Here is a 26,051-nt window from a genome sequence, read left to right on the forward strand (position 1 = left end):
ATACAGATATTTAAGAGGTTTGATTCTGTGCCAAATTTGTGGAGTTCAAAGTAGATCCTATTAGGAGTTCTATCACTACTTGTTCTAGTTTCCAGGCACTGACTGTTGTGTATTACAACCTGAGATGTGAATATAAATTTAGGTGAGAAAAAGGGTAACGTCCCCTACTGTGCAAGTCACTGCAGTGATTTTTACTCCAAATCAGTTAAGTTAGATCTAGTAGTATTCACAATTTGTGGCTGAAACTTGTTTTAAATTTCTTTGGTATAACAGGTGTTGAATTAAAAAGATGCTGAATGCTGCTGCAGTGGGATGCAAACCGTTGAGTCCAGAGCAAAAAATTCTACTCCCTCTTCTCCCCTTCCAGTGTGCGAGTGTCCTGCAGTTTTAGAGGTGTAGAGTACAAAGCTGTGAGTACAAAGATCTGCAGTAGTTATTTTTTACCTCTTGACAAAAATTTTAAATTCATGCCCACTTCTGCCCCGAGACTCGTGGACTCCTGTAATCCGTATTCTAACAGGTTTGTAGTCCTTGTTTTTCTCCCACCTGCCCTTCTCATCCCTTTTTCTCCCCCCTCCCTCCTGCTCAGCCCCAGTTGGAGTTAAGTAAACCAGTGTCAAAACCCAGTACAGAACCTGAAGGATGCTCAGGTGTAATGCAGCCTTGGCCACCAAGTCAGCTAAGGCTTACCTCTTATTGGGAACTTAAACACCACATCAAAAGCAATACTGCACTGTATATAACAAATGGTCTGAAACACACAAGTTACTGGAATTTGTACTTAAAGGATGTAGTAAAAGAACTGCTTGTTGACCGAACTTCTCTCAGCCACTTTTACAGCAGTCTTGCTGCAAACAAATCTGAGCTGCTCATACTGGTGGCTGCTGTGCCTATCTACCTGCTAATCTTGTTCAATTGTAAGAAACTGGGGCAGCAGTTAATCTCTGGATGCTGTTTTACGTGCTCTGAGTGACACTGTCACAGTTTAATGCGGCACTCGACCCCGTGGCAGCTCAAAGTGTCTCCCTGGGTCTGTGTTAATGCCGCTGTTTGTCAGGCTGGGGCAAGGCACGCAGCCTGTGAGCACGTCCTGGTTTTGTAACCCTTGAGCTTTCCCTCTGCTGTGAGTGGAGGTGAATCCTAGAGCTTTCTGCTCCTAAGGGGAGGATTAATGAACACCTCTGTGTTGGCTTATTTTTTGGTAACCAGTTTGTTTCCACAAACTTCCACCTATTTAAAGTAGTGGATGCTTCTGTAAAATCAGTAGGGCAGTGCTGGAGCAAAGGGCTACGTGGATCCTTCTCAGCAGATGTAAATCTGGCTTAAGATGAATTTGTCTTAAGTTGATTAGGAACAGATTAGAGCTAAAGCAGAATAAGCCACACCTTTTAAACTCCAGAGACAGCCTGCGTTTCGGTTGGACTCATCGCTTTCAGAGGGCGTTTGATCTCAGTCTCTGCCACGCCTGCAGCCCGGCGCGGTCAGCCTCCTGGTCAGCCTCTGGCTCCCCGCAGCTCCGGGAGGAGGCCGAACGTGCTGCCCACTGCCAGCCCCGCAGTCACCTCTAACATGCTGGCTGCTCATGGCAGCGTAAGGGCCGAGCGGGAGCAGCTGTGGCTTTTCAGATCTGTGGGCCCTGCTGCAGGGTGATCCCACCGCTGTTTTGGGCCTCGTCTGCAGGGGCAGCATTGCAGCGAGGTTACCTGGTGAACATCACCGCGCAGTGCCGGGCCCGGCCGCTCTGCCTTAACCAGCAGCGAGTGCTGCTTCACACTGCACGTGGATGCCTTTCAAACTGCTCAGCCTGCTGATGTCTCTCGACTTCTGCAATAAAGTTTCATTTTGCTGCTGGATCCCTTACTGGGTTCTCCCTGCTGGTGTGCAGCCTCTCGTGGAACACCGCTGATGGACGAGGGGCCCCTTCTTTGCCACAGCGGTCGCTGGAATAAACCCGGAGCAGTCACACCAGACGAGGAACTGGGACTCTAAGCCAGCCTAGAGACCACAAGTGTGCTGTCAGAAGCACGTCTTTCTAGCATGTCTTTGTTCCTAAACTATAAAAAAAATAAAAGCCCAAGGCCTGCTTCGGCCCACAGCCATTTGCACGAGCAGGGCCACCGGCTGCAGGCTGGCCAAATGCTGCCTTTGGTCCCTGTGCAGAGCAGGGCCAAAGCGGGAGGTTTGGGCTGACGTGTGGTGCCTGTATGCATGTATGTGTGTCGTCCTCCTGGAACTCGGCTAGCAGCCAGCCCGGAGAGGGGAAGGGGAGCTCTTGGGGGGAGGAGGTTGCATCACCACCCGCCTTGCACCCCAAAACCTCACAGTCCTGCTGGGGCAAGAGAAGTGGCTGCCCGAGCCCCAGCACTGGTGTCGTGGTGCTCAGCAGCTGCCTCACCGAAGGCTTCAGCTCCTCTGCGCCAGCTCCCCACCTCCTGGCCAGGTTCGCTGGGCTCTCATGCCACCTAGCTTCTCGCTGCTTTCTTCCTCTCTCACCACGCTCAGCCTTGTCTATGCTGCAGCAGGAGAATTAAATGAAATAAATCCAACCAGCGACACCAACACTGCTATTTTTCAAGTAGTTTCAAAGAAAAATTGACAGCAGCAGTACCTCGGCCCCGTTTGCTGCTAAGAGCGGCGTGCTTTGGAGTTGACTTAACGGGGTGAAGGGCTCGAATCAGAGAGCAACAGTCGCCAAAACATTTACCTTCATAATGATTTCTGCAAAATTTCCATAAAATGTCTAGGGGCAATATTTTTGGAATATGCATTGAAGACGAAGCAGAATTCATTTCCTTTCACTTTTTTTCCCCCTATTGCTGTATTAGCTGTAGGGAGGCACGGGAAGATGCGCCGTAGGTAAAGCACAGCACCGCAGGTCTGATGATGTTCTTTGTCCCACTGGCTACAGCTTTTCCCCATTCGTATCTGCCTGAAACTGTTCCGTTGCCACACGCTGGACAGCAGCAGCCCCCTGGAGCTCCGGGAGAAGTAGGTGGCTGTACTTCGTGTCCTCCGCGCCGGAGGGAGGCTGCCCTGGAGGCGCTCAGCCTGCGGTGCCGCCAGCCAGCGAGTTACTGCAGGGCTGTGAGCGTCGTAGGGCAGCAACCAAAGGGCAGCTCGTTGAAGTCCTCTGCGACGTGACGTACCCTGTTCTGATATTCTCCTTAGCTGAGAACATAGGAGGGTGTTTGGGAGCAATAAACAATCTCAGACTGTCACAGCGTGAACGTTTTTAACACATCAGGACTGCTGTATGCTGCTGGCGCTCTGGCCGTAATGAACCCATTTCACCAATTATTCATATTAATTGCCACTGGACGTTAAAAGCTCGAAAGCGGGCGGGTGTCGGGCACACGGGGGGTGCCCGAGGTCTGTGCTCCCCGTGCCCGAGGCGCAGGCCGCCCCGTGCACGCAAAACCCGCGCAGCTCCCGCGCGCCCGCCCGCGCGACGCAGCCTCGCAGCCCCCTTCCGCGCTCCACAGAAACCTCCCCTCCTCCTCCCCTCGGCCCTTAGCGCGCCCGCCCGCGCCGCGCCGCCGCCGCCTTCCCGCGTCGCGCCGCCGCGGGGCAGGGGGCGGGGCTCCGGCGGCAGCGGCGCAAGATGGCGGCCACCACGGCGGCGGGTGAGCGGGCGGCGGGCGCCGGGCCGGGGGGCGGCGGGGGCGGCGGGCGGGCCGGGGGGGGGCCGGCGGCGGCCGGGGGGCGGCGGAGCCCGGCCGCGATCCCTCGCGGGGCTCCCGCGGGGGCGGCGCGGGGCCCGCCCCGGCCCTGTCGGGGGAAGGCCGGGCGCTGACAGCCCCCCCCCCTCCCCGGGCGCGGAGCCGCCGGTGCCCTCGGGGGGCTGCGGGGGTGGGCGCCCTGCGGGGGGGAGGCGGCCGCTGGGCAGGCGGGAGCGGCGCGGGGGGCCGGGCCGCGGCTTCCCGCGGGGAGGCTGCTCCCGCCTGCCCGGGCCGCGGGAAGGGGCCCGGCAGCGGGCACCGGGGGCTCGGCGCCGCGGGAGCCCGGGGGCTTCCCTTCCCGCTGGCGCCTTGCGGGTCGGCGGGCCGGTTCCGCTTCTGCCTAGGGGCCTGCGGCAGGCCCGGGCCGGGTGCGAGGTGCCCCTGCAGCGCCCGGTGTGCCTGGGCTGGGAGGGCAGCGAGCGGCTGCGCCTCAGGGCGCGACAGGAACGGCGCTGGAGCTCTTCTGGTGGATAGGCCTTTATCGACGGCTGCTGCCAGCTCTTAAACGTTCAGATGCAGACAATTCGTAGCTATCAAGCTTATAAAAAGAATCTGCGCCTGGCAGTACGTGATTGCGAGGTGTGGGAACGCTTGGTTAAAATACACGGAAAATGTGGTGGAGCCTTCCCATCCCCTTATGTCACGTTATTCCAGCTACTGTGCTTTCCCAATCCGTTCAAGCTGCTGACTTCTCATTTTGGGTTTGGCTGGAAGAGCAAGGCAAGTGTTTTCCTTTTAAAGCCGGTGCAGCCTCATGAATTAATGGTCTGGGTGGTCGTGGAGGGAAGGAGGCTTGGACTGCGATGGTGGAGACCAAAGCCAGTCCTGCTGCACAGCTTCCCTTTTGCTCTAAACTGCCTTTGTGATAAGCCATAGTTAAGTTAACCATCATCTGCTAGCCACATTGTGTCTTTTGGATTGCTTCCTGTTATTTCACATACTTCTGAAAGCTGCCTCGTGTCTTCGGCGTTGGAAGCAGAAAGCAGGACGGAGCCAGGTAGATGTGAGTAAGTCCTCAGTCTGTTGCCTCTAAAATGGGGGCATCAGGCAAGCACTGTACTGCAGCTACCCGTGAGGTCCTGTTTGGTTAACTGCTGCTGCCAAGAAGAAAAAAAATACTGAAAATCAGTGTGTGGCTTGAAAAAAACATGTCGCAGTAATGCTGAACTTCTGCAGCGAGCCCTAAGTTTGGTATTGAGGAGCCTTCGCACACAGACCAGTGACATGCGTTGATGTAAGCCTTAGGGCTCCGTCCAGCTGTAAACCAGGGGCTGCCCTTCCAGCGACGGCCTGCTGTTTGCTGTTGCTCTAGTGAGGTAGGACGGAGATTGTCCTTTTCTACTCAAGAGAACAATGTAGTGTCCAGTTACTGGTGCTGGTGGTGCACTGCAGTGCAGCTCGTGTGGTTCCCTCCTGACGCTGCTGAAGGCATTGTCTAACGCGTACGAACGGAGCCAGGAAGTGACACCTTTTTGTTCTCCACCACTGACTGATTCGCTGTGGGGCTCTGGGCGAGCAGCTTAGTACCTTTGCGCCTTTGTAAAACAGGTTTGGCTAACACTTGCTTCGTGGCATCTCAATGTATTCATATTTATTTTTAAAACACTTTAATGTGTTTGTGTCCTGGTTCCAGTTAGGACAGAGTTAATTTTCCTCCTAGTAGCTGGTAGGGTGCTATGTTTTGGATTAGGATGAGAAGAGCGCTGATAACATGCTGATGTTTTAATTGTTGCAGAGCAGTGTTTACACCAGGCCAAGGACTTTTCGGCTTCTCGCTCTGTCCTGCCAGCGAGCAGGCTGGGGGTGCAGCAGGAGCTGGGAGGGGACAGACCCAGGACAGCTGACCCAAACTGGCCAAAGGGGTGTTCCACCCCATCTGACGGCATGCTGAACAATATAGAGGGGTGGGGGGCCGGCTGCTCGGGGACAGGCTGGGCATCGGTCAGCGGGTGGTGAGCACTTGCATTGTGCACCACTTGTTTGTAAACATTAGTAGTAGTAGTACTATTACCATTATTATTTGTCTGTCTTAATAAACTGTCTTTATCTCAACTCACCGGCTTTACTTTCCCGTTTCTCACCCCCATCCCAGAGAGGGAGGGAGGAGGGTGAGCGAACGGCTGTGTGGTGCTTAGCTGCCGGCCGGGTTAAACCACAACAGTTTGATACCCTAAGTTTGTGGTGGTTCAGTAAAGGAGCTTAAATAGAGGTGGAATGTGAAAATTATTTATTCATTCTTTGAAAGCAGCTACTAACTCAGAGGAAGAAATGGCAACAAATGTCCATATAACTTTAAAAAAAAAAAAAGTCGGGGCTGATGCTGGAAATCAGACAAGTATTGTCTAATACTACACAAACCTTGTATTTAAGAAACTCACAGAAATACTTAGAAGGAAAAATGTTATGATACCAGGTCCACTAGTATCCTTTGTCTAAAGGAGAATTCCCTGTTGCCAATGATGGATTTTCTTCTTTCCTCCCAGTTCATATATGAACAAAGAGCTGCCTTTAAGCATCCCGATAAGGCTCTTCCTAGGAGGCTGCAGACACCCAAGCCGCGACGCCTGCCCGTCCTTCAGGCTGGGATGGCAGGTAGGACACCCAGCTGGCTGCGGTGCCAGGGCTTCCTCGGGGCCCCGGGGCTCAGCGGGCGCTCCGTGCCCCCGCTGGGCTCGTGGGGCCCGCTCCCGCTTCGCTGTCCTGCGTTGCTGTGCCCCAGCCGTGGTGGAAAGGCAGAGTAATTACAGCGGGTCAAAAACTGGCCACGTTGGCCTGTGGCATCCTGTTTTTCCAACTTTCATCACGGGAAAAGTTAATGCCCTGATTTAACCTGCTGTTCTCCCGTAGGTTTGTTTAGGGGGTCTGTTGCAGGGCGGTGGCAGACGCTGCGTTTACCACCAGCCTGCAGGAACAGAGCAGAGAAATGATTTGCCCAGGTTTAAGTTATTCAAAGTCAGAGGATTGTGGAGAGCCTCAGAAGGACAAGTCATTAGGGGAATGGGCATGACGGTGACAATGTGTGTGGTTTAATATGGCTAACGGAGAGGAAAGCACAGACTGGTTTTAGTACAGCGTATTAAAAACATGTATTTGTAATTGCTGGAGGACCTGTAATGTCACTGTAAACTCAGATACCCTTGTGAAAAGCAAACCAGCCACTGCAGTGCAGAAGAACCTGCTTGTGGAAGGATATGGAAGGAGTACCCTGCATTTGTAAACGGGTCGTGATGTCTCCTTTTGAGTGTACGGCACACAGTATTCATTGTTATCTCAAAATAAATATTGCCAGCCACCAAGTGCTTTCTCAGCCTGTACGTAAAATACCTGAGGGTAGGAAAAAGAAATTGAAGAGAAGCTGGAGAGATGAATTACGCGTTCTTAAATGAGATGGAATATAGGAGCACGTGAAGTAGCAGGTGCTGAAAAAGTTGATTGCGGAGCCTCTTTGTGTCTTATAATGCTGCAAGGATGGAGTAGGGAAAAAGGCAAATAGTTCCAAAATCGTACCAGAAGATAGTTATATCTCTTCATCTGTAATGATACAGATTACGTAATGTATTTGAAGAGTGACGTTCTGGTGGAGAACTTACAACGATTCATTGGGATATTAAACGTGTACACGGGTTAGGATCGTAGAGGGTGGACCACTGACAGATGTTGTGAGGTGTATTAAGGTTTGGATTTTCAGGTTGTCAGGGTGCTTTTAACAGCCACGCATCCAGACAAAATGACTTTGTTCCCACCTGCTGAGGGGTTTGGGCACTCCCCCTGAAGCCCGGGGGCGAGGTGCAGGATGGGGTGCGCCTTGCCTGGCCCCCCGTAGCTTGTACCCTTTTGGGTGTTAAACTGCTGGGATGCTCCGTAGCTAGCATCCTCTGTGGCACAGGTAACGTCGCCTCAGTCTGTCAGCGCAGCGACTTGCTTTTCAAAGCCCATCTTAAAATCCGGGAGTCTCCTTGCGCGCTCTGCTTTTGGCGGTTGGTATGAATTCGATGCTTTGTGGGTAGAAGACGCAGCTGGGAGGGGAGCGCTCGGCTCGTGGGCACTGACAATGGTTTCTTTTCACAACGTAAAGAGGAAGTGGTGCTTTTTCCTGGTGGGATTTAGAGTGCGGATTTTGTCCAGGACACGAGTTCGGGATGACTTCTCCAGAGTAAATTTCAGCTGAGCTGGTAGCGTTGTGCTTTTCAGCTGATACAAGTGACCGAGCGCATCTGACTCTAACTCCCCTGCTGCTGGAAAGCTTTATTTGGCTTCAGACCTCAGCGATAATGCCAGTCTGCCTCAGGCATTTTAAAGTCATCTCTTTACAAGTAATGTGCTTAAAGCACTGAAAGACAGGCGCGGCGCTCTAGCTTACACTCGGCAGAGAACACTAAATTGCTCCAAGTGCTCCAGAAGTTATTGTGAATCTGCAAAACATCTCAGGGCCTGTCTGCATTATCAGAGTGGAAACAGTGACTGTAAAGAAGATGCAGGAAATCTAAAGTTCCCGTCTCCTGAAAGTTTTTGTGACGGTTCCTGAAAGCCTTTTATTGTTTTAAATATTACATCACTTCGAAAGCTTTATGTACCATTTTGACAAGGAATGCTTTATTTATTTTTTACAATCGCAGTGCTGTAAGGATAAGCTAGCAGATTTCTAGATAGTGGCAGTCTCTGCAGGGAGATGAGAAATGAGAGATGAGAAATGAGATGAGAAGATGAGATGAAGAGAGATGAGAAATATCTTGGAAAAGGTGTGTTAAAGGCAGAATAGCGAAGTAAGCAACAGAAGGGGCTTTAACACATTTACCAACGGAGGTGTTTAAAGTTAATGGACTTCGGTTCTCTTGAATTAGTGTAAATCAGGAACTAGTACAGCAAGCAGAGTTAAAATTGGCCTCATTTTGGGATTGCTTCCACTATATAGCCGGGGAAAATTAAAAGATTATTATAGTCAGTAAACGTTGTTTTTAACTTGTTGAAAACATGCTTTGTGTCTCACAAGAGTGTGTGCAAATATAAGACAGAAAATCTCAGACTGGTAGGATCATTTTTAAAACTATCGCAAGACAGATTAAGCTGTGGATCTGCGGATCTTTGTTGGTGCTGTGATACAAAATGAGTCTGAGAGTGCTTTAAGGTCCTTAAAGCCCAAGCTGTCATTTAAGCGTGTTGCAGGAGTAACTCTGTTTTCCCTGGTGCGGAACATCACGTAAGGAGATGCCAGCAGGCGCAGTCACACTCCTCTCGCCCCGTGTCAGTTTGCTGTCTGGCAGCCTCGCAGCTCCTTGCTTAGGAAGCAGCCCAGTGGTGAGATGTGGGGAAGGAATTCACAGGTGGCTTTGCGCCGTTTCACACGTCCCTGAATTAGAGATAATGAGGAAATAAGCGATAGAAACAAAAACTTGAGCAAGGTCGAGATAAATAACTTGGCTGCAGTGTTAAAGACGAGCTTTGGGCAGTGGCCAGTTGCTGGCTGGCTCGAGGCGCGTGTCTGAGGGTCTCTAACCAGTTGTGTGACAGATTCGGGCGTGTGGACGGCGCGGGGGGTTCGGGGAAAGTATATGTAGTGGTGAAAAATGGCAATAAAGGTCTTCTGTTCAAGAGCCATCAGGAGTCCGTGTCTCATTCCCTTCAGTGAGGTGCCTGGCTAAGGAATGCTCATCAGTTCCGCTCCCCGCAGCGGGGCTGGTGTTTGGTGGAATCTTTGAAAAGGAAAACAAAAGGCTCTGAGGCTGAAGAGGATGCCACCTGCAGCCTAGCAGCTCCTGAACTGCAACGTCAAATTCTGTAAATTCACGTCTTGACCTTCCGGAACGCTTGGCCCGTGATTGGGTTTTATTCTCTAGTTCTCCATAGTAATATTTGATGAACCTCTGGTAACCGGTGAATTAGTGTCCAGGTGAGGCTTCGTGTCTGCAAATTTACTGAAAGGCGAACTTTATCTGCAGAGCCTGGACAAACCTGGGTAGCTGGAGACCTTACCTGGGCAGTACCGTTATAACTGAGCTTTCCTAGGTTTGCTCTTGTGATGGAAAGTAAGTATCCCCTTTTGCTCTGAAATGTTTCTTCAGTTGTGTTTCTGTATAGTTCTGTGAGGTCAGGCTAGCTGTGTGCTTGTATTGTAGATGAAGTCACCCTCTGAGAGCCTTCCCAAGCCGCAGCAAAGGCTAAATTAAATCCGTAAGCGGAAGTATTTTTGACAACCTGATTACTTTTTAATCACCTCTTACTTTACTTAGATTTTCTCGTGTTAAAGGAATGACCGTCAGACAAGCAGGTTGGTTTGGGTAGTGCCTTGCAGGTCTCCAGAGCTGTGCTGCAGAGGTCGCTGCGAGGGGCCGGGACACGACGCGCTGCTCGGCTCGGCTGGCGCAGGGCATCTGTCGTGGGGACTGCCCTGGGATAGCCACGGGCGTAGTTTGGCAAGTGGTGTGGGTGCATGGAGCGGATCAGATCCCTTTCTAGGAATTCTGGTGGACAGCAGACATGATGATGATATGTTTGCACGCAGCCACAAATGATAAATTTTGCTTGGCTTTGGCCGTTGAGGCCCCAGCGGGACGTGGTGGCTGACCCGTGCGCATGGGCAGCCTGGCTTGGCCTGGCGGCTTCGTGCAGCCTGCCAGGCTGACCGGGGCGGGCATCTGGCCTGTTCCTCTGCCTGGCGTGGGCACAGGTTAGTTAGAAATGACTTAAAGCATTTGTGATCATATGGTCGTAATCTGTTATGTATGTACGAGTCTGTTTTTCTCCCTGTCGAGTCTCCCGGGAACGTGTTGAGGAGGGAGCTGACCTACAGCTCTGTGCCCGTGGACGGGCCGTGCGTGGTACTGAGGTGCTGCTCTTCCACTCACACCTCGCTGCTTGGGCACGGACATAAAACTTCTTGAGAAAGCAAGAGTGCTGTCGCACGGGGTGACGTGCTATGAAGTGACCAACTGTCTCCTGTGATTTTTTTTTTCTGCGAGGAGCATAAAGTTACAGATACACGTTCTTCGCTTTTCCCACCTCTCTTTGCCGCGAGTGGTCCCGCAGTGCTCACAGGTAGGCAGGTGCTGTGGAATTACCAAAGGCTTACCTTAACGACTGCCGTGCGATGGCAGCCAGAGTACGATGGGACTAGCTCTCTGCAGGCTCCTGAGCTATCAGAGACCTTGAAATTCCTGTGTGAGTGTTTTAGGGCTCTGATTCACGCTGAGTCTGATTCATGCTGAATCAGAGCAGCCGTGCCTTGGGAGAGCTCTGAAACCAAGTTGCCTTCTCCTCCCATAACTTTGCCAACCCAAGCCTAGCTCTGGTTAGCAAGTGTCAGAATTCAGGCTGCCTTTTGGTCTGGTTGCGGCCTCACTGAACATGTACACGACGGTGTAATTTTTAATTACACGTCACATCATTTTCTTTGCTCAGGATTCCTGCCTTATGCAGTGAACATGATGCTCAGAGGTGGGGTAGGTAGTTGATATTTCTGGTTTTCTTCTTCAGTGTGTGCCCTGTGTGCTTTCTGTAAGGCAGGCAGTGCTTCCACCGTGGTGTTGAGCCCTCCTGGGCTATTTTCTTGGTCTAAGAAATCTCAGTAAGTTACCTTGGTGTTACCGAGCTCCAAAGAGTAGAGAGACTCGGATCACACTTGTTGAGCATCGTGATGTTGTGGTCCAGAAGAGGGTTTTTTTGGTAACCCCACAAATTCGAGGCAGCTCTCCTGCTCGCTCCAGCTGACTGCTTCTGTAAGCGGGGAGTTTCGCCCTGGGTTTCTAATAATAGCACCCACGGCTTCCTTTGTGGTGCAACCTGCATTGTCTGAGCGTTTCTGTGACGGGCGAGGGTGGGGTTCCTCCCTCCAGAAGGACGTTGGGCCGTCCCCACCGGCTGTCTGCGCTGGCGGCTCCATTCACAGCGTGCCAGCAGGCAGGGCCGCCCGGGCAGCCGCTTGGCCCGTGGCGGGGCCCTGAGTCACCGCGGGCAGCAGCTGCAGGAAGCGCTGCGAAACCCGTGCCGTGTGTAACCGGCACCTTCAGCACCGGGCTGACTCCAGCACGCGCCGCGTCTGCTTCGCTCGTCCCCCTGCGCTCTCGGCCTCCGCGCTGCAGTCAGGCTGCGCTCTTCTCTGCTTCCCTTCACCGCACCGCGGGGAACGTGGTCAAAGCGGGCTGGCTAGTCTGGTGTAATTCGGGTACTTGCGCCTGTCTGTGCCCAAGGTGTGCCAAATCCACGATAAGCTGAAGACTTGAGGGGTGGGTGCTGGAGTTGTCGTGCCCGTGGTCTCCAGGAGGTCCTGTTCCTGCTCGGGGCTGGGGCCGGGTTCACCTGGTGGTGATGGCTTCACCAGCCCCAGCTGACTCATTTCCTTTCCCAGCCAAAGACTTGCGTTACTCAGCAGCCATGGAAACAGCGCAGCCTCACCGGTAGTTAAAGATGTGGATTTGGTGTTGGGATTGTGCTCAGCTGCCCCTAATTCGTTTGGTGTGGTGCAGCTGGTGCAGGTCTGGTGGGGCCATCTGATGCCTGTCGTCTGGGCCTGGGTTCCTCCCCATACCCTCGCTACAGCTGTGTAATTGCATCGTTTTCTCCCAGCATATTCTGGAACATGAGTATTTCAGATGTGGTATCAAACTGGCCAACAAACTAATTCCATCAGTAATTTACTTTTTAAATTACTTTTGTGCTTGCTTTGTAGTGAATGTAATGTTGGCAACTCTGATCACGCAGCAAAATCAACGTCGACATTTAGTTTCTTTAGGTCATTCGGGTCAACCTTAAAGGGGATTGCAAAGACACCAGAGAAGTGTCTTCTAGACTTGAAGCACTGCTACATTTCACAAAGCCTTACATCCTCTATTTTCCATGCTTTCAATCAGCTCCAGAGATGACTTTCAAAGCTCTTGCTTGGTCTCTGCCTCATGTCCTGTTACGCTTGCGGTATGCCGTGGATGCTGGAAGAGCTGACTTCTTACGGAGGAGTCCACGGGGTTCACTTCGTGTGCTTCAGGGCTAATTACCCGTTCTTCTGCTGTACTAAATCAGCAACGATAAATAAGGGGATTCATTATGATTTTCTGCTACCGCGTGCTGGTGAATAGTTAATCTTGGACTATTGAGGGAAAAAGAAATCCAAACCCCAAATTCAACCTTTTTCTTTTTGTATGTCAGGTGAAAATAACTGCATTAAAAATATCCTGGCAATAATTTTGTTTCTTTTGTGAAGAAGCGTGCTTTGCACAGGTACTTTGAAGGAGAAGTGGTGGCCTAGAGCACATGTTTTGTGGTGGCTGAGGTATGGACATCTGGAAGAAGAATGAATAATGGAGTGCCATGTGGCCTGAGCTCCTTCAGCACAGCTGTAGTGCGTGACCTTGGGTATCTCACTTAAGCTCTCTGTGCCGTTGTTTCCCATTAATGTAATGGGGATAAAAAAAATTTCCATTATTTTGCTGTGTGTTTTGGAGATAAATGTGCTAGCAATTAAGTGCTGAAATTCTTTGGTGATAGAGGCCATAAGCACAAAGGACAATATTGCTACCGACAGAGCCCACTTAAATTAACTTCACATTAACCTACTAATGTTATGAAAGAGTTTCATTTGGTTTGAGTGGTGTTTTTAAAAGCTCTGAGAGACGACACCATGGGAGGCTTGACATCACGCATTTTATAGAGTCTTGCAAATTCTTGTACTATAGATCTTATAGACAAGTGCTAATTAGAGCTCCATAGAACTGTTTGTATCTCTGAATGGTTAGAGACATTTCCTTCCATTTTACTGCCTGCTCTAATATCTGGCATATCATGCTCCTAGCATATTTGGTACTGCTTGAAAAATCCAAGCTAAATACGAGGATATCTTCTTCAGACTGTTGAAGTATTACCATTCAAAAACAGTGGCAATTTTATGTGTTTTACTCAAAATACTTCTGTGATTATTTTTAGGAGTAAAAGTTCCTCGTAATTTTCGTCTGTTGGAAGAACTTGAAGAAGGTCAAAAAGGAGTAGGTGACGGAACAGTTAGCTGGGGCCTTGAAGATGATGAAGATATGACACTCACAAGATGGACAGGAATGATTATTGGACCTCCAAGAGTAAGCATCCACTTAAAATACTAGTGTTACTTCTTTTTTTCGTACCCTTTTCCTTCCCTTAATCTAACCACTGAAGTAGAAAACAAGTGAAACACAAATAAAGTGACAAAATGCTTCAGCAAGTGACTTACGTTGAAGGATCAGCTTGCATACAATAATGGGTTTATGTATCTGTATGTCTTTCTGCTTATGATCTGGAATATTTTTAGTACCTGTCTCTGGTTAGTTCTGTTACATGTCTGCTTTATATTTACAGATTCATTAAGACATAACTTTTGAGATTCCAGGATTCTAGTAGCCTGTACTCTTGAATACAGCAAGGTTTAAAATCCTTCGGCTAGTGAGATTACATATGGAGCTACTGTAGGTAAAACCTGGATGTTTTGTTCAGTACTGCTAGTCTTTCTGCTGTTCCTTGTTGAATTTACGGAGTTTGTTTTCACTGCAGCAGTACTGACTTGCTCTTTTACAGTTTCAGCTAACTCAGGAAACTTGAATTTTAATGAATTCAGTTACTTTTCTGAATGGTCTCTCCCAAAGTAGTGTCTCATAATGCTACCATGGTCTTTGTGATAGCATCGCTGCATATTCTCTCCACCCCACGCCCAATGCCAAACCCTTACTAAACTGTGGGTCTCTACTCCATGGCAGTGAACGTTAGGGCTAAATCATACGTATGCATGTATTCTAAAAACCGAACGTCCCTCGTCTCCAGTTTTACTGTGTATCCCTGTTCTGTTTCCTTATTATCCTTGCCATGAAGTGCAAGTAGCTATTTCTCCTTCCTGCAGTAGTGTATGTTGTCCTTTGTATCTGGCCTCACATTCGCTTCTCAAAAATTCCAGTGTTATCAATATGGAAATGTTTACACGCCTTTAATCACTCTGCTGCCCGATGTGCTTCCACTCTATCAGTTGCCTTTTCTGACTCAAGATGAGCTTGTGCAAAAATTAATATTATAACAGCATTATGTGTGCAGTATTTTGTACCGCATTCAGAAGTGTTCTTTGCTTTTTGTCTGCTATTGTTAACATCTCCCCAGTTGTGATCATTTCATTTGGTTGTGATATGCCCAAATTTTTTCCCAGAATGGCATTTGATTTTAGAACATTACGAGAGCTTTAATGAGCTTACATTAGGATTGTAAAGAACAGGCACTGTGTTCATACACGTTAAGCAAAATTTAAGCAACCTTGAAATCTAATTTAGAAATTTAAATAGGAACAGAAATGAGCAAATAAGCAGATGTTGACTTGTCAGCAGTGACAGAAATCTGTAGTTCATGTCATACTCCCAGCCAAGGCCAGAGGACTATCACAGAAGATTATTCAGCTGTGCCTCCTTTATCTTTCTGACACATTTATAAATACTTTTTTTTCCGCAAAAGTGTCTGGACTTCTAGAATTCAGCTAATTGCTCAAAAGCCACAGGCTGTATTGAGAGAAATTCTGGGAACTTTCAGACATTCTTGTTTGCTAGGAGCTTCTTCTGTTTTTAGAACTGTTCACACGCAGTTCTATTAGTACCATTTTTTCTTAATAGGATGTGGGCAATACTGGCTCTGGAAAAAGAAATCAAAACTCCTGGTTTCCTCTGGGTAGAAAAAATCACACTTGCAGCAGGTGGAAGAGTCTGATGTTGGGCATCCTGGAGGGAAAAGCGAGCTGTAGTGCAGAGCTGGATGCGAGCTGCTGCTCGGAGTGTCCCTGCTACCATACATGGAAGCATGCGTCTCCTTCCCAGACTGCAGATGGTTTCGCAGCCAGTGATTCATCTTGTTTGTACGAGCTATTTAAAAACAGTGGCACTGTCAAAACTTCAGCTTTGTCTGCGCCTATTTTATATTGGCTATAGACATGTGCATGGTCAAGGATTTTCATTCACTAGTCTTAATGTGACGTGGCCGTTTGCAAAGACCCTAAAGCACTCCCAGAACCTCTGTGCTGTTAACTCTGCGCACAAAGCACAATCAGGGGCTCCACTGGGAGACAGAGGAAGTCCAAGCTGAGCTGGCAGGTGACTTTTTTCCCCCCAGACTTTGTGACAGCATTTGGTTTGCCACCATCCTGGCCAGGCATATGAAAGCCTGGCTGGCCAAGGCGCTGGAGGGGCCGCTCTGAAGGGGTGCTGCTGCCGCGGTGGGTGGCTGCAGGCTGGGTTAAGCCACTTGATTTCCACGGATGTGGAGCAGCTGAATCAGGAAGTCAGATGCTGGTGGGGGTTTCTGATAACGGCTTGCATCAAAACACTCATTAGTATCAAGAGAAATATTAAGTTGGGCATAACAAGCCCTTGAAAAGGATCGCACTGAATTCTGTATCAAGGAGAAGTTTTTGTGTGCCGGGCAGCTGTTTTCAAGACCCCAGTGGAGGCATGATGCTGTGCTGCAGCAGGTGAGGCGGGAGCCGGTACCTGGTTCTGGGCTTCTGTGCTCACGTGGTAGCCTGGAATTTTTGCTCTTGGTCAGTGCCTTGTGCGTTTAGTGTTCACTGCAATGTTGAAGATGGAGGAAATGTGTAAGAAACTCTAGATCTGGACAGCTTGCCTGCCTAAACTTCCCCGTGATGATCCTGTTCCTGTTAAAAGCTTCTGTTCCCTGCTTTGCCTGGCTCAGCTGGAGCTCGGTGCCAGGCTGCACCGTACCGGCACATCAGAAATATCCTGTGTTCCCAGACTGCAGAATAACTGTTGTTGTTTCTTTTAATTACTTTTAAATATTGAAGAATCAGTGTACCCTTGTTACATTTGTCTCTTTTCTACACACATCTATTAGCTAGTTAAAAAATCAGGACTCCTTTTAGTAGCTGTTAAAGTATTTAACTGCTCCTGCTGTGGAGACAAAGTGCTGCTGCTGCTTGGGATCAGGCTGTCCTTTGAAACTTAGTGAATCTTGGAGCATTCCCTTTCTGAGAACTGTCGCATTGGGTTATGACCAAAGAACACTTTTAAGTGTAGTTCTAGGACAGGCCAACTGTAGATAGCTGTCTAAGCTAATTCCTGAAGAGCAACATTTAATACTCTGAATATTGTAAAAATGAACCCAAAACAGAGGTAGCCTGCACAGTGTGTAAGTGGCTGCCCTTCTGTTTGGCGGTTTGTGTCCCTGAAATAACCACTGCTTTAACCAAATGATTGTTGAACTGCCTGATGTAACTGTTCCCCCCCCTTTCTTTTCCCCTCAGACAATTTATGAAAACAGAATATACAGCCTTAAAATAGAATGTGGGCCTAAGTATCCAGAAGCACCTCCATTTGTAAGATTTGTAACAAAAATTAATATGAATGGAGTAAATAGTTCTAATGGAGTGGTAAGTTTTTTGGTTTTTATTCATTTTACATGGTTTTCATGTGCAGCTTCAAATTAATGCTTTACACTTGCAACTTGCTTAAATACTTGTTACTTGCTGGTACCATTTTCTTTGAGTAGAAGGAAAGGGGGGGTAGGAGGGAAGTACACAAGCCAAGTATATTCTGGATTCAAAATGTGGAATTTCCCTGTCCATTTGCAACTCGCAAATAGTTTTGTCCTGTGTGGATTTATTACTCTTTCAGAAAAAAAATGCTTGCTTTTGCTTTCTTTGGTTTCTCTCACACAGACTTCTTAAAGGATCTTTAAGTGGAGGGTGCGTGGGGGAGTTAAGTGTATCAAAATTATTGATTCTGACGGGAATGGTGTTTTTGTCTATTTTAGGTGGACCCCAGAGCCATATCAGTCCTAGCAAAATGGCAGAATTCTTATAGTATCAAAGTTGTTCTGCAAGAGCTTCGGCGTCTAATGATGTCTAAAGAAAATATGAAACTTCCTCAGCCACCTGAAGGACAATGTTACAGCAATTAATTAAAAAAAAAAAAATCATGCCCCCTTTATTCAATTTAAGCTGTCTTCATTTTCCACAGTAGTAAATTTTCTAGATGCATCTTGTAGACCTCAAAATACTGGAAAGGAAGTTCCCATTCAAAGGAGGTTTTTCTTGAGATACTGTAAATGATACTAATTTTTTCATTTGAAATATAAGTTGTGCTATAACAAATAATCCTGTCGTGTAACCACTGTCCACATAGCTGAACTTCTGGTATCAGGAAAAGTCTATTTAAATTTATTACTGTCAAGACCAGTGTGACACATCTAACTTAACTGTGAAAGCATACATCCCACAATCACCTTGCTGTGTGTCTGGCCTGGGTTGTTTTTTCTTTTTTTTTTCTTTTTTTTTTTTTTTCTTTTTCTGTCTTTTGCAATAGAGTCGAAGCTCAGGGCTGTTTATTAGAGTAGACACAAAGGTTTTTGCTTCCAGTTCTACACTGGGCTATACGGACTACTAACGGGGATGTGTGCTAACCTCAGTCATCCCTCCCTTTGTGCTATCTCTAGTAAAGGCTGAATGTGACTGTGGTCATTTTTGTTTTTGTATTTTTTTAAATGCCCTGATAATCTGGGGCAAGCTTTCCTTCTTCCCTTTTGCCAAGGCATAGATTGTATTTCTCTTCCTGGTCTCCCTCACCAGTAACGTGGGCATTGGGTGAGGGATTCAGGGTTCTTTTAATCTCTTCCCTCTTCCCCTCTTTTTAGTGGGGGTGCTGCTTTCTTTTTGCCCCTCTTTGTGACTCTTCTCACCCCTGGACAGCAGGGGTAAGCGTTGGGGCAATAACTTGACCTGTTCCCTCCTGCTTATTGTTCTGGTTTTGCAACAAGTTTAGTCTTCACCAGCCTGGGAAACAAGAGTATCTGTTCTGCTTGCAAACTGGGATTTTCCCTGCCCCTCTGGCACTGCTGCCACACCGCCAAGCTGGCCACGGCTGATGTGAATAGACAGGCTTTTGGTGAAAAGAGCAGTCATTTACCAGGATTGCCCAAATCTTCTGCTGCCAGACTTTAACGGGGAAGCTCTGCACGTCCAGACTAAACACACACTCCAACTCGAATAGTTGTATTTTGGTGCTTTGGATTGACCCCAGAATGTTAATTAACTAAAACACGGCACTTACGTTTGGCCCTTTTAAAGATCTGACAGACAAATCAAGTCAGTGTAGACTTCAGTAGGATTCTGTTAAGTCTCGGAGGTGAAAACCCCTCAGTGAAGATGCTGGGGAAGTGGTGCGTACAGCAGATTAAGGACCTTTACTGGCTTTGCATCCTGGCAAATCACTGCCTTTTCTGTTTTACTGTTTTGGACCACTAACTGCTGAAATGTGGATGCAAGCTTACATACAAACAACCTAGTGTGTCCGAAGTTTTATGAAAAAATTTAGTGTTTGTGTAAAAAAAAAAAATGAAAAGAAAAAAAAGAAAAAAAAAAGAAAAATAAACACATTTGAAAGCAGCAGCTATCAAGTCAATGAACAATTGATGTTTCCATTAACTCTTTTGAGGAAAATATTAGTTGTAAGGATTTAACATCCTCTGTAATTAAAGTTTAACAGTATTCCATAAGCAGCCTTTTTATTGTATCAGACCATTGCCTGATTTTAATATAATAAAACGTGTGCATTAATATTAGAAGGCTTTAATTGTATTTATGTTTAGAACTTTGATCCCTTATGGAATTTTGGATTTGTTGGAAGTATCTTCCTACAGATCACACGTAGCTAACAGTATGTAAACTGGTGGTGAAAGGCAATTGTCTTTATCTTGCTGCTGCTGCTGTGCCAAGGAGAACCTTTATTTTTAGTTGAAACCTCAGACAGACTTGCATAGACTTGGCAGTTGGTAATGTTATGTGATAATAAGGAACCGCAGGAACGACTTTCTAGACATGTACTATCTGAAGGTGCTCTGTTACTGCGATGACCTTTGTGTGCTGTAGTCCCGAGGAAATCAAATCCACGTACAGTTGCATGCTACACTGTCAAGTTAAAGAAGAACTTCACAACCTGAAATTTTACCTGTTTTTCCTCAAATAGTGAACTGTAAAAAGCAGACCTCCTCTGTAAATCTCGATAAAAACGGGGCTGCAGGATTTTGCCCTTTTCGGGTGTAAAGTGTCTCCACTAAAGAAGATTGCCGGAAGGTACTGGTTGTGCGTTCACTTCGATGTTGTGGTGAAGCCTGCTTCTTTCTGGGTGTAGGAATGACAAGGGAACGAGCTGTATATGTGAAACTTGCTGCTGTCTTCTAGCCTGGAATACTAACCAGTCGTGTGGTAGCTCAGAGGGTATCTGTGAAGACAATGAGACTAATATTTGTCAGCATCGTGTGCGTGTGTTTCTTTGAAATAGCTTGGTATCGAAAGATGCTAAATGGGAACTGGAACAATGCTCGATCATTACAGTGTGGTTACTGGGTGTCTCTGTTGTACAGAGCTGTTGTAAGAACAGCCCTGTCCTGTTCAGGAGGACATGGTTGGTGCATGTTGGGTGCTTCCCCAACCTTTATATTTCAAGTAATGGTTCTAAAGCCTTGAAACCATCTGATTTGCTTTGCAGGCTGTGAGTTTGACCTGAACCACACTTCTCTGGGATCTGTGCTAGCAAGAGTCCTGTGTTAACACAATTTGTCATACAAACTTGAGCTGTACTTTTTTAAAAAAAAAAAAAATGGTTCTCTGTACATTTTCTTATCTAGGAACTGTACTCTTTGAACACGCCGGTACTCCAGTGCACTGATATTCCACTCTATGTAGGGACAGTTTGGAAAAAAACACACTAAGAGTCAGCTGCCATTGAGGCCACATGTTGTAGCTTTGTCAGTGTGTGTGACCTACAGATTGCATGGTGGAAGGGACCGGTCATGCTGCGGTCACCGTGGGATTCCGGGTGCTGGCTCATGCTTCAGAAACGAAGGCGGGGAATGAACCCACCTCTTCTCTGTATTTATTCCACCTCTGGCAGTGTAAAGACAGGTTCTTAGCTGATCCTTGCTGATCCTCGGTTTATGTCCTGAACTGGTGTGTCTGAAGGAAAAGATACAAAGAGGTAATAAGTGAGTGCATCGGCCATAAAATAGATGCTGTTCCCTGGAGCCGGTACTGCTGGAAGTGACTGAAGCGTTGCTCAGGGAAGAGGCTGTGGTTTGAGCAGGACCTTGCCACCGGACTGCTCCTGCTGCTGCCTCGGAGGGGCTGCACAAGGCGTCGTGGTAGCAAACGCCCCGGCCGCGTCCATAAAACCTCGCCCGCGGTGCTGGCGGCGGTCGGGAGGGTGTTTGAGCCGGCTGCTGGCGTGGGGACGGTAGAGGGAGCCAGCAGGCTGTGCAACGCTTTGGGCCAAGCAAGGTGCAAGGGCTGCCTCATCTAAATGTTAACTCCTCTTGTGGGAACCGCTTTTCATACTTATCCTGAATCGATTTCAGTTTTAAAAGCCTGTTTAACGTGACTTTCTTACTGCACAGGCATTAGGGGAAGACCAGCGGTGCAGTGAGGTTTTACTTGTTAATAAAGACTGACTGTTGCTTGCTTCTTGCTTTGCTGCAATTAAACTCTTTGTGTTTTTTGGGAGCGTGTGCTTAAATATACCTTTTCTGAACTCTTAGCCCTGTAGTGTTTTGTACTTAAATTTTAGGTTTCTTTCATCATCATTTAGAGTAACAACTTTTAAGCCAAAAAGTGTCAGCAGCTGCTCTGTACCATGCCGGTGCTGTCTGAGTTTCAACCTGGGGAATTCATACAGGGACGAACAGCAGCACAGCAGGAAAAGCAGCCAGTGCACGCAGAGCTGAGTGTAGTCGTGCCCCTAATTCTTGGGCAAACAGCCTGACCAAAGAACAGGCTAGCCTGAATGCTTTATCTTAGCTGTACTTAAGAGCTGCGATACCAGAGCTCCCTCTGGAAGTACCAGGCAGATGCAGCGTTAAGTTATGCCAATTTTAGCAAGGGAAACAGAAGCCAGAGACTTTTTCAAGAGTCCTTGACAGTGTAAGAAGCGTTGAGATGTGCTCTCACTCCCTTTCCAAATATCAGTCTTTGTAGTGTCTTGCCTGGAGTTGTAGGTGCTGTTTGTGGCTTACCGTGCTGTTTGCAGTAATTGGCCGTTAGGCGTTTGAGGTTGGTGCTTAACCTCCAGGACAGTGTTTCCTACACCAAGGAACAACACAGGGAATTCAGTTTGTTTTTTTTTTAAGCTGGCATTTGCTTGCACTGAAACAAGGGAGTTCCAGTTCTGCACGTACCTGTAAATATGTGCCTGCTTCAAGCTCTACCTACCTCAAGCTCAAAGACGGTGAAGAAATCTGATGATATTCTTAATATCTTTTTTTTTTTTTTTTTAATTTACTATTTAAATTTAAGAAGTTTTCTCTGATGGCTTAGAGTTTTCCTAAGTCAGTGGAAATTGCCATCTTGCATTAATCTCTGGCTCGGATGCTGTCCAACAGCCCGTTAACTTTGCTGTTGACTAAGAGTCAGGTCCCTTAACAGCTTCTCGTTTTCTCTGGTCCTGCTGCAGCAGATTGCAGGGGAAGGTGCTTAACTTTTAAGCCTGCGAAGGGCCCAAGTGAAGTCAAATAGAAGTTAGGCACATGCTTAAGTGCTTTGTTGGAGCAGAGCCAGCATGCTCAGCCTCTGCTAGGAAAGGGACTTTTTTAGCCTTTATTGAGTGTCTTCTCCCTAGCCATCCTTTCTGGGTGCTATGTCCCCTGCGTTCGTGCCTTTGCATTTTGCCCATGTCTCCCCCATTTGTTGCGACAAAAAAGCGAAGAGCAGAAGACAACCTGGAAGATAAGGAGATAAGGTAGATTCTCATCACTTTATATCTGTCAAGCATCTTGTCGCCTTTTTCAGCCTTATCTTCTTTTAAATAAAGCCTACAAAGGGTTTTCAGAAATGTGGGTCCTGTCCTAATTTTCTACCTCTCAAGCTAGGTTGTTGGCGGCTTTGCCCTGACTTGTCTAGAAAGCCTTGCGGTACGGTGATGGGTAATGAGAGGGGAGAATAAATGTCAGATTCTGTCTAAAAGTCCCTTTCTCTCTCAGTTGCTCAATGTTTTTATGTTGTCTTATTTCATTAGCTCTCCACTCATCAAAGAAAGCGTTGGGATAGCCAAAGACAAAATTTCTTGGGGTGGGGAGGAACAGCCAAGAGTTCTGGAAAGCGAAGGGAAGCAGACTTCTGAGCTGTCTTTCTCAGAAATGTGTCCATTTTCCCTTCTCTTTTTACACGTCTGCTTTAAACCCCCTTGTCCAGAATTTGCCTGGTAACACACTGCAGAGAACAGGGGAGTTGTGTGCCTTGTGCTGCAGGCCGCGGGGCAGATAGGCGCTGATTTGTGGGGTGTGTGAGTGCTGGCAGATTTCGTGCGGGATGGGGCTGAGGCAGCGGGGCTGGCGGCGCGGGTCCTGAGCGCGCTGGGGCTGGGGCAGGGTGTCGGGGCGAGCAGGGGGGCTGTGAATCAACAACCAGCTGCTTTCTCTTCCCTCGGAGCAGGGAGGAGCACATGTCAGCAGGACGCACACACAGGCCCACACCTTCAGGAGTATTCCTGGAAATTGGGGGTAATGCTTAATTACAGCTTTTTGTAATCGCTGGGGCTCGGCCGCTGTGCAAATGTAAATAGGGTCGTGATAAAGAGCCCCTGTGTGTGTAACGCTGGGGCAGTGGCTGGGCTTGGGAAACAACTGAGCAGAACAGAGATCGCAGTAAGATATTTGCCAAACTTCTTTCCCTCCAAAGAGACCTCTTAAATCCCTGGGCTACCAGATTAAATGTTGTCCAAGGTTAGCGGCCAGATGTTTCTCAGCTGCTTGGACTGCTTTCCAGCTGAGAGCGAGCGAGTGGCTATCCAACATGCAAGCATTAATATAAACATTTTAGAGGCCTTGCCTTGAGCAAGCCATTAAAAACTTCCCACGATACTGAGAGTGCTGCTGGCTTCCTCAGAGAGCATCAGCGTTTTGTAGATCACACTCGAGCACCCCGCGCGGGTCAGACGCGGGCTGCCACCTGCTAACGCAGCGCTGGGGCCGCGCCTCCCCCTCGCTTCGGTGGCGCCAGAGCAGTGTGGTCCCTGGAATTTGATTATTTGTGTTAGCAGATAATTTAGGCCAGAAGGCTTAGAGTGTTCCCTTCCTTCTCTGGATGTCGTCATGCTTCCCAGCAAAACACAATCCCGGGTCCTGTGTCCCTTCCCTTCCCCTCACCCCGCCAGTACAACGAAACCGCTTTCAGCTTGCCTCCTTCGCAGGGTCACTGTCCACTAGGTTTAAGCTCATCCGTGCCTTGCGTAGGCCTGCCGGGAGGGGAGGATTTGATCAAATCCAGCATGTACGGTCATGTTTTTAATTACTGCATACATTAAAAAAATGAGTTTTTAATGTGTGGTTCTTCTCCTGAAATATTCCCGATTCCACTTGTGAACTCCCGTCGGTGTGAAAGGAACATCCCTCGCAGGTCACTGTTGCTTCTGTCGGCTCTCAGTGCCTTTTCTCCAGCACCTGGACCGCTCTAGTCCTAAAGCGAGGAGCATTTTGATCCAAACCCGGGTCCTGCCGGAGCTGAGGGCTGCGTGGCTGTACAGGCAGCCTCTGCTCCTCTCGCTGGGGAGTGCATCGCAGGCTGGAGCTGGGGGTGAGTTTGTGCCTCGGGCTCTGTTTCTGCAGCGTGTATGACAGTTCCCCGCGGTCTCCTGGCTTCTTGCCTTGAAGCTGCTCTGTGCCCAGGTGGCAGACGCCCCGTGCCAGCCCGAGGTGCTGGGCAGTCGCCGTGATCTGGGGCTGCTGCCGGAGCTCCTCGCCGTGGGCTGCGGTGGGAGCTCAGATCCCCGCTGGAGGTGGCTTCTCTTACACAAGGTTTGAAAGTCACTGGTGGTACGGGCGTGTGTGAGGAGGGAGGTTTAACAGAAATGACTTGGATACTTACACCGGAACGGTTCACGCTAGGCTTCTTGTGCAGCTTCGCTGGGGGAAGACATCTGACAGAGACAACTACTCGCTGAGCTCATGAACCCCAGAGCACTTCGTGTGTCTGTAACTGGGTTGCGGAACCCATGGGAGATGTTTGCTGTGCTGGGCACCGAGCAGGAGCCCCTGAAGCTGGGGCAAACAGAAAAGCAGAAAAAAAAACAACACGTCAACAAACCCAACCTGAGGAGGCCAAGCCTCTGCTCTCGAGTTGTTCAAACCCCGCTCTGCTGTCCCGTCATGGCGGCGCGCTGTGCAGAGCAGCAGGGAGAGGGATTCCTACCGAAGGCGGTGTGTCCCCAGGCAGGCCGCGCTGCCGGTCAGCTTCTCTGTGACGTGGTCTCTGCTTTCTTCATCCCCTGCTCGGGCAGGAGGTGTAACTCCGCGTGTTCCGACAGGGTCTGGCGTTGTTTACATAGGCTGTGCCTGGCCCGCAGGTTGAATCCATCAGTTTGATAGCCCCTGACACTCTTACATGGGGCGAACGCTTCCTGTTTAATTACCTGTAATAATAATAATAGAAAAAAAAGGGTTGGGAATAGAAGTTTTAAACAAGTTTCTCGGAGTATGGTTGCATCCAATCAGTTCGCATGCTGCGGGTTAATCGGTTATCTCTGTGAGCAGTGGAATTGTGTAGGGCAGAAATGTGCTACCGCCACCTTCCCCGCTGGGCAGGCGCTGCTGCCAGAGGTGCAGAGGGGCCCTGTGCTGCGGGGTTGTTTGGCCCCTGCCTCCCCAGGCACCAAAGCCCTGCGGCTCCGTCCTGCTGCCCTTCCCTGGTCTTCCATCGAGGTCTGAGCGAGCGGGGCTGCGTGCGTGAGGGGCTCCAGGCACTCGGTACTGCGGGCCTCATTTCCACAGAGCAGGGCCTCTGGTGGCACTCGGGTGACTCGGTGAGCCTGTCACCGCTCCCTGAGTGGCAGGAGACGTGCGCAGACGGGGACAAGGAGAGCTCTGGAGCTGCAGACCGCCGCAGCACGATTTCTTTTGCCATCCCCTTTCTGAGCATATCTTGCAGGACGACTTCGCTGCACGGCTGTGCTGGTGCGGTGCGGTGCGGCTCTGGCAGTTGGGTGGGCCAGCTGGAACGGGAACAGAGTGAGGGACTGGGGAGCCGTGTATTGGAGGAAACTTGCAGAATTATAAGATTAACCCACACAAAGCAACGATTCCTGCTGTTGCCTAGGTGAAAACAGAGGTTTCTCCTACATCCTGAGAAGCAGCGATGCTGCGGTGGGTTTTAACACCTACTTTCCATTAACAAGTATTCAGCTAGCATCAAAGCGTGGATTTATCCCTTGCAAAGAACATCCCCGTTTTCATCACGGAGACCACCTGCAGGACATACGGCCCGGACAAATCGACCTGCTGCTCCTCAGCACATCCTCAGCTGGCTTCGTGGGGCTGAGGTCCTGCTGAGCACATGGTGCTGTGCATGCCCCGCAC

General features: G+C 48.8%; 1 protein-coding gene across 4 annotated transcripts; it reads left to right on the top strand.

Annotated features, from left to right (window-relative positions):
• Positions 1-3,472: 3,472 nt before the first annotated feature.
• UBE2V1 (ubiquitin conjugating enzyme E2 V1) lies at positions 3,473-19,277 on the top strand. Of its 4 annotated transcripts, XM_066978156.1 has the most exons (5): positions 3,575-3,623; positions 6,203-6,311; positions 13,629-13,777; positions 16,960-17,085; positions 17,469-19,277. In XM_066978156.1, exons 2-5 carry the CDS (start codon positions 6,305-6,307, stop codon positions 17,613-17,615), a joined length of 429 nt encoding a protein of 142 aa, XP_066834257.1. In that variant the 5' UTR covers positions 3,575-3,623; positions 6,203-6,304; the 3' UTR covers positions 17,616-19,277. The 4 variants fall into 4 exon arrangements, with proteins under 4 accessions (XP_066834256.1, XP_066834255.1, XP_066834257.1 ...); XM_066978154.1 differs by lacking the exon at positions 6,203-6,311 and having other exon boundaries at positions 3,474-3,623; XM_048072542.2 differs by lacking the exon at positions 3,575-3,623 and having other exon boundaries at positions 6,208-6,276.
• The last annotated feature ends 6,774 nt before the right edge of the window (positions 19,278-26,051 follow it).

The sequence above is a fragment of the Anser cygnoides genome, chromosome 16 (assembly GCF_040182565.1).
Source record: "Anser cygnoides isolate HZ-2024a breed goose chromosome 16, Taihu_goose_T2T_genome, whole genome shotgun sequence".
NCBI lineage: Eukaryota > Metazoa > Chordata > Aves > Anseriformes > Anatidae > Anser > Anser cygnoides.

Bases quoted from the DNA above. Each gene is read 5' to 3' on its own strand.
- UBE2V1 (XM_048072542.2), top strand. From the start codon at position 6,210: ATGAACAAAGAGCTGCCTTTAAGCATCCCGATAAGGCTCTTCCTAGGA. The intron at 13,778-16,959 runs GTAAGCATCCAC...TTTTCCCCTCAG, and splicing joins TGATTATTGGACCTCCAAGA to ACAATTTATGAAAACAGAAT. The intron at 17,086-17,468 runs GTAAGTTTTTTG...TGTCTATTTTAG, and splicing joins TAAATAGTTCTAATGGAGTG to GTGGACCCCAGAGCCATATC.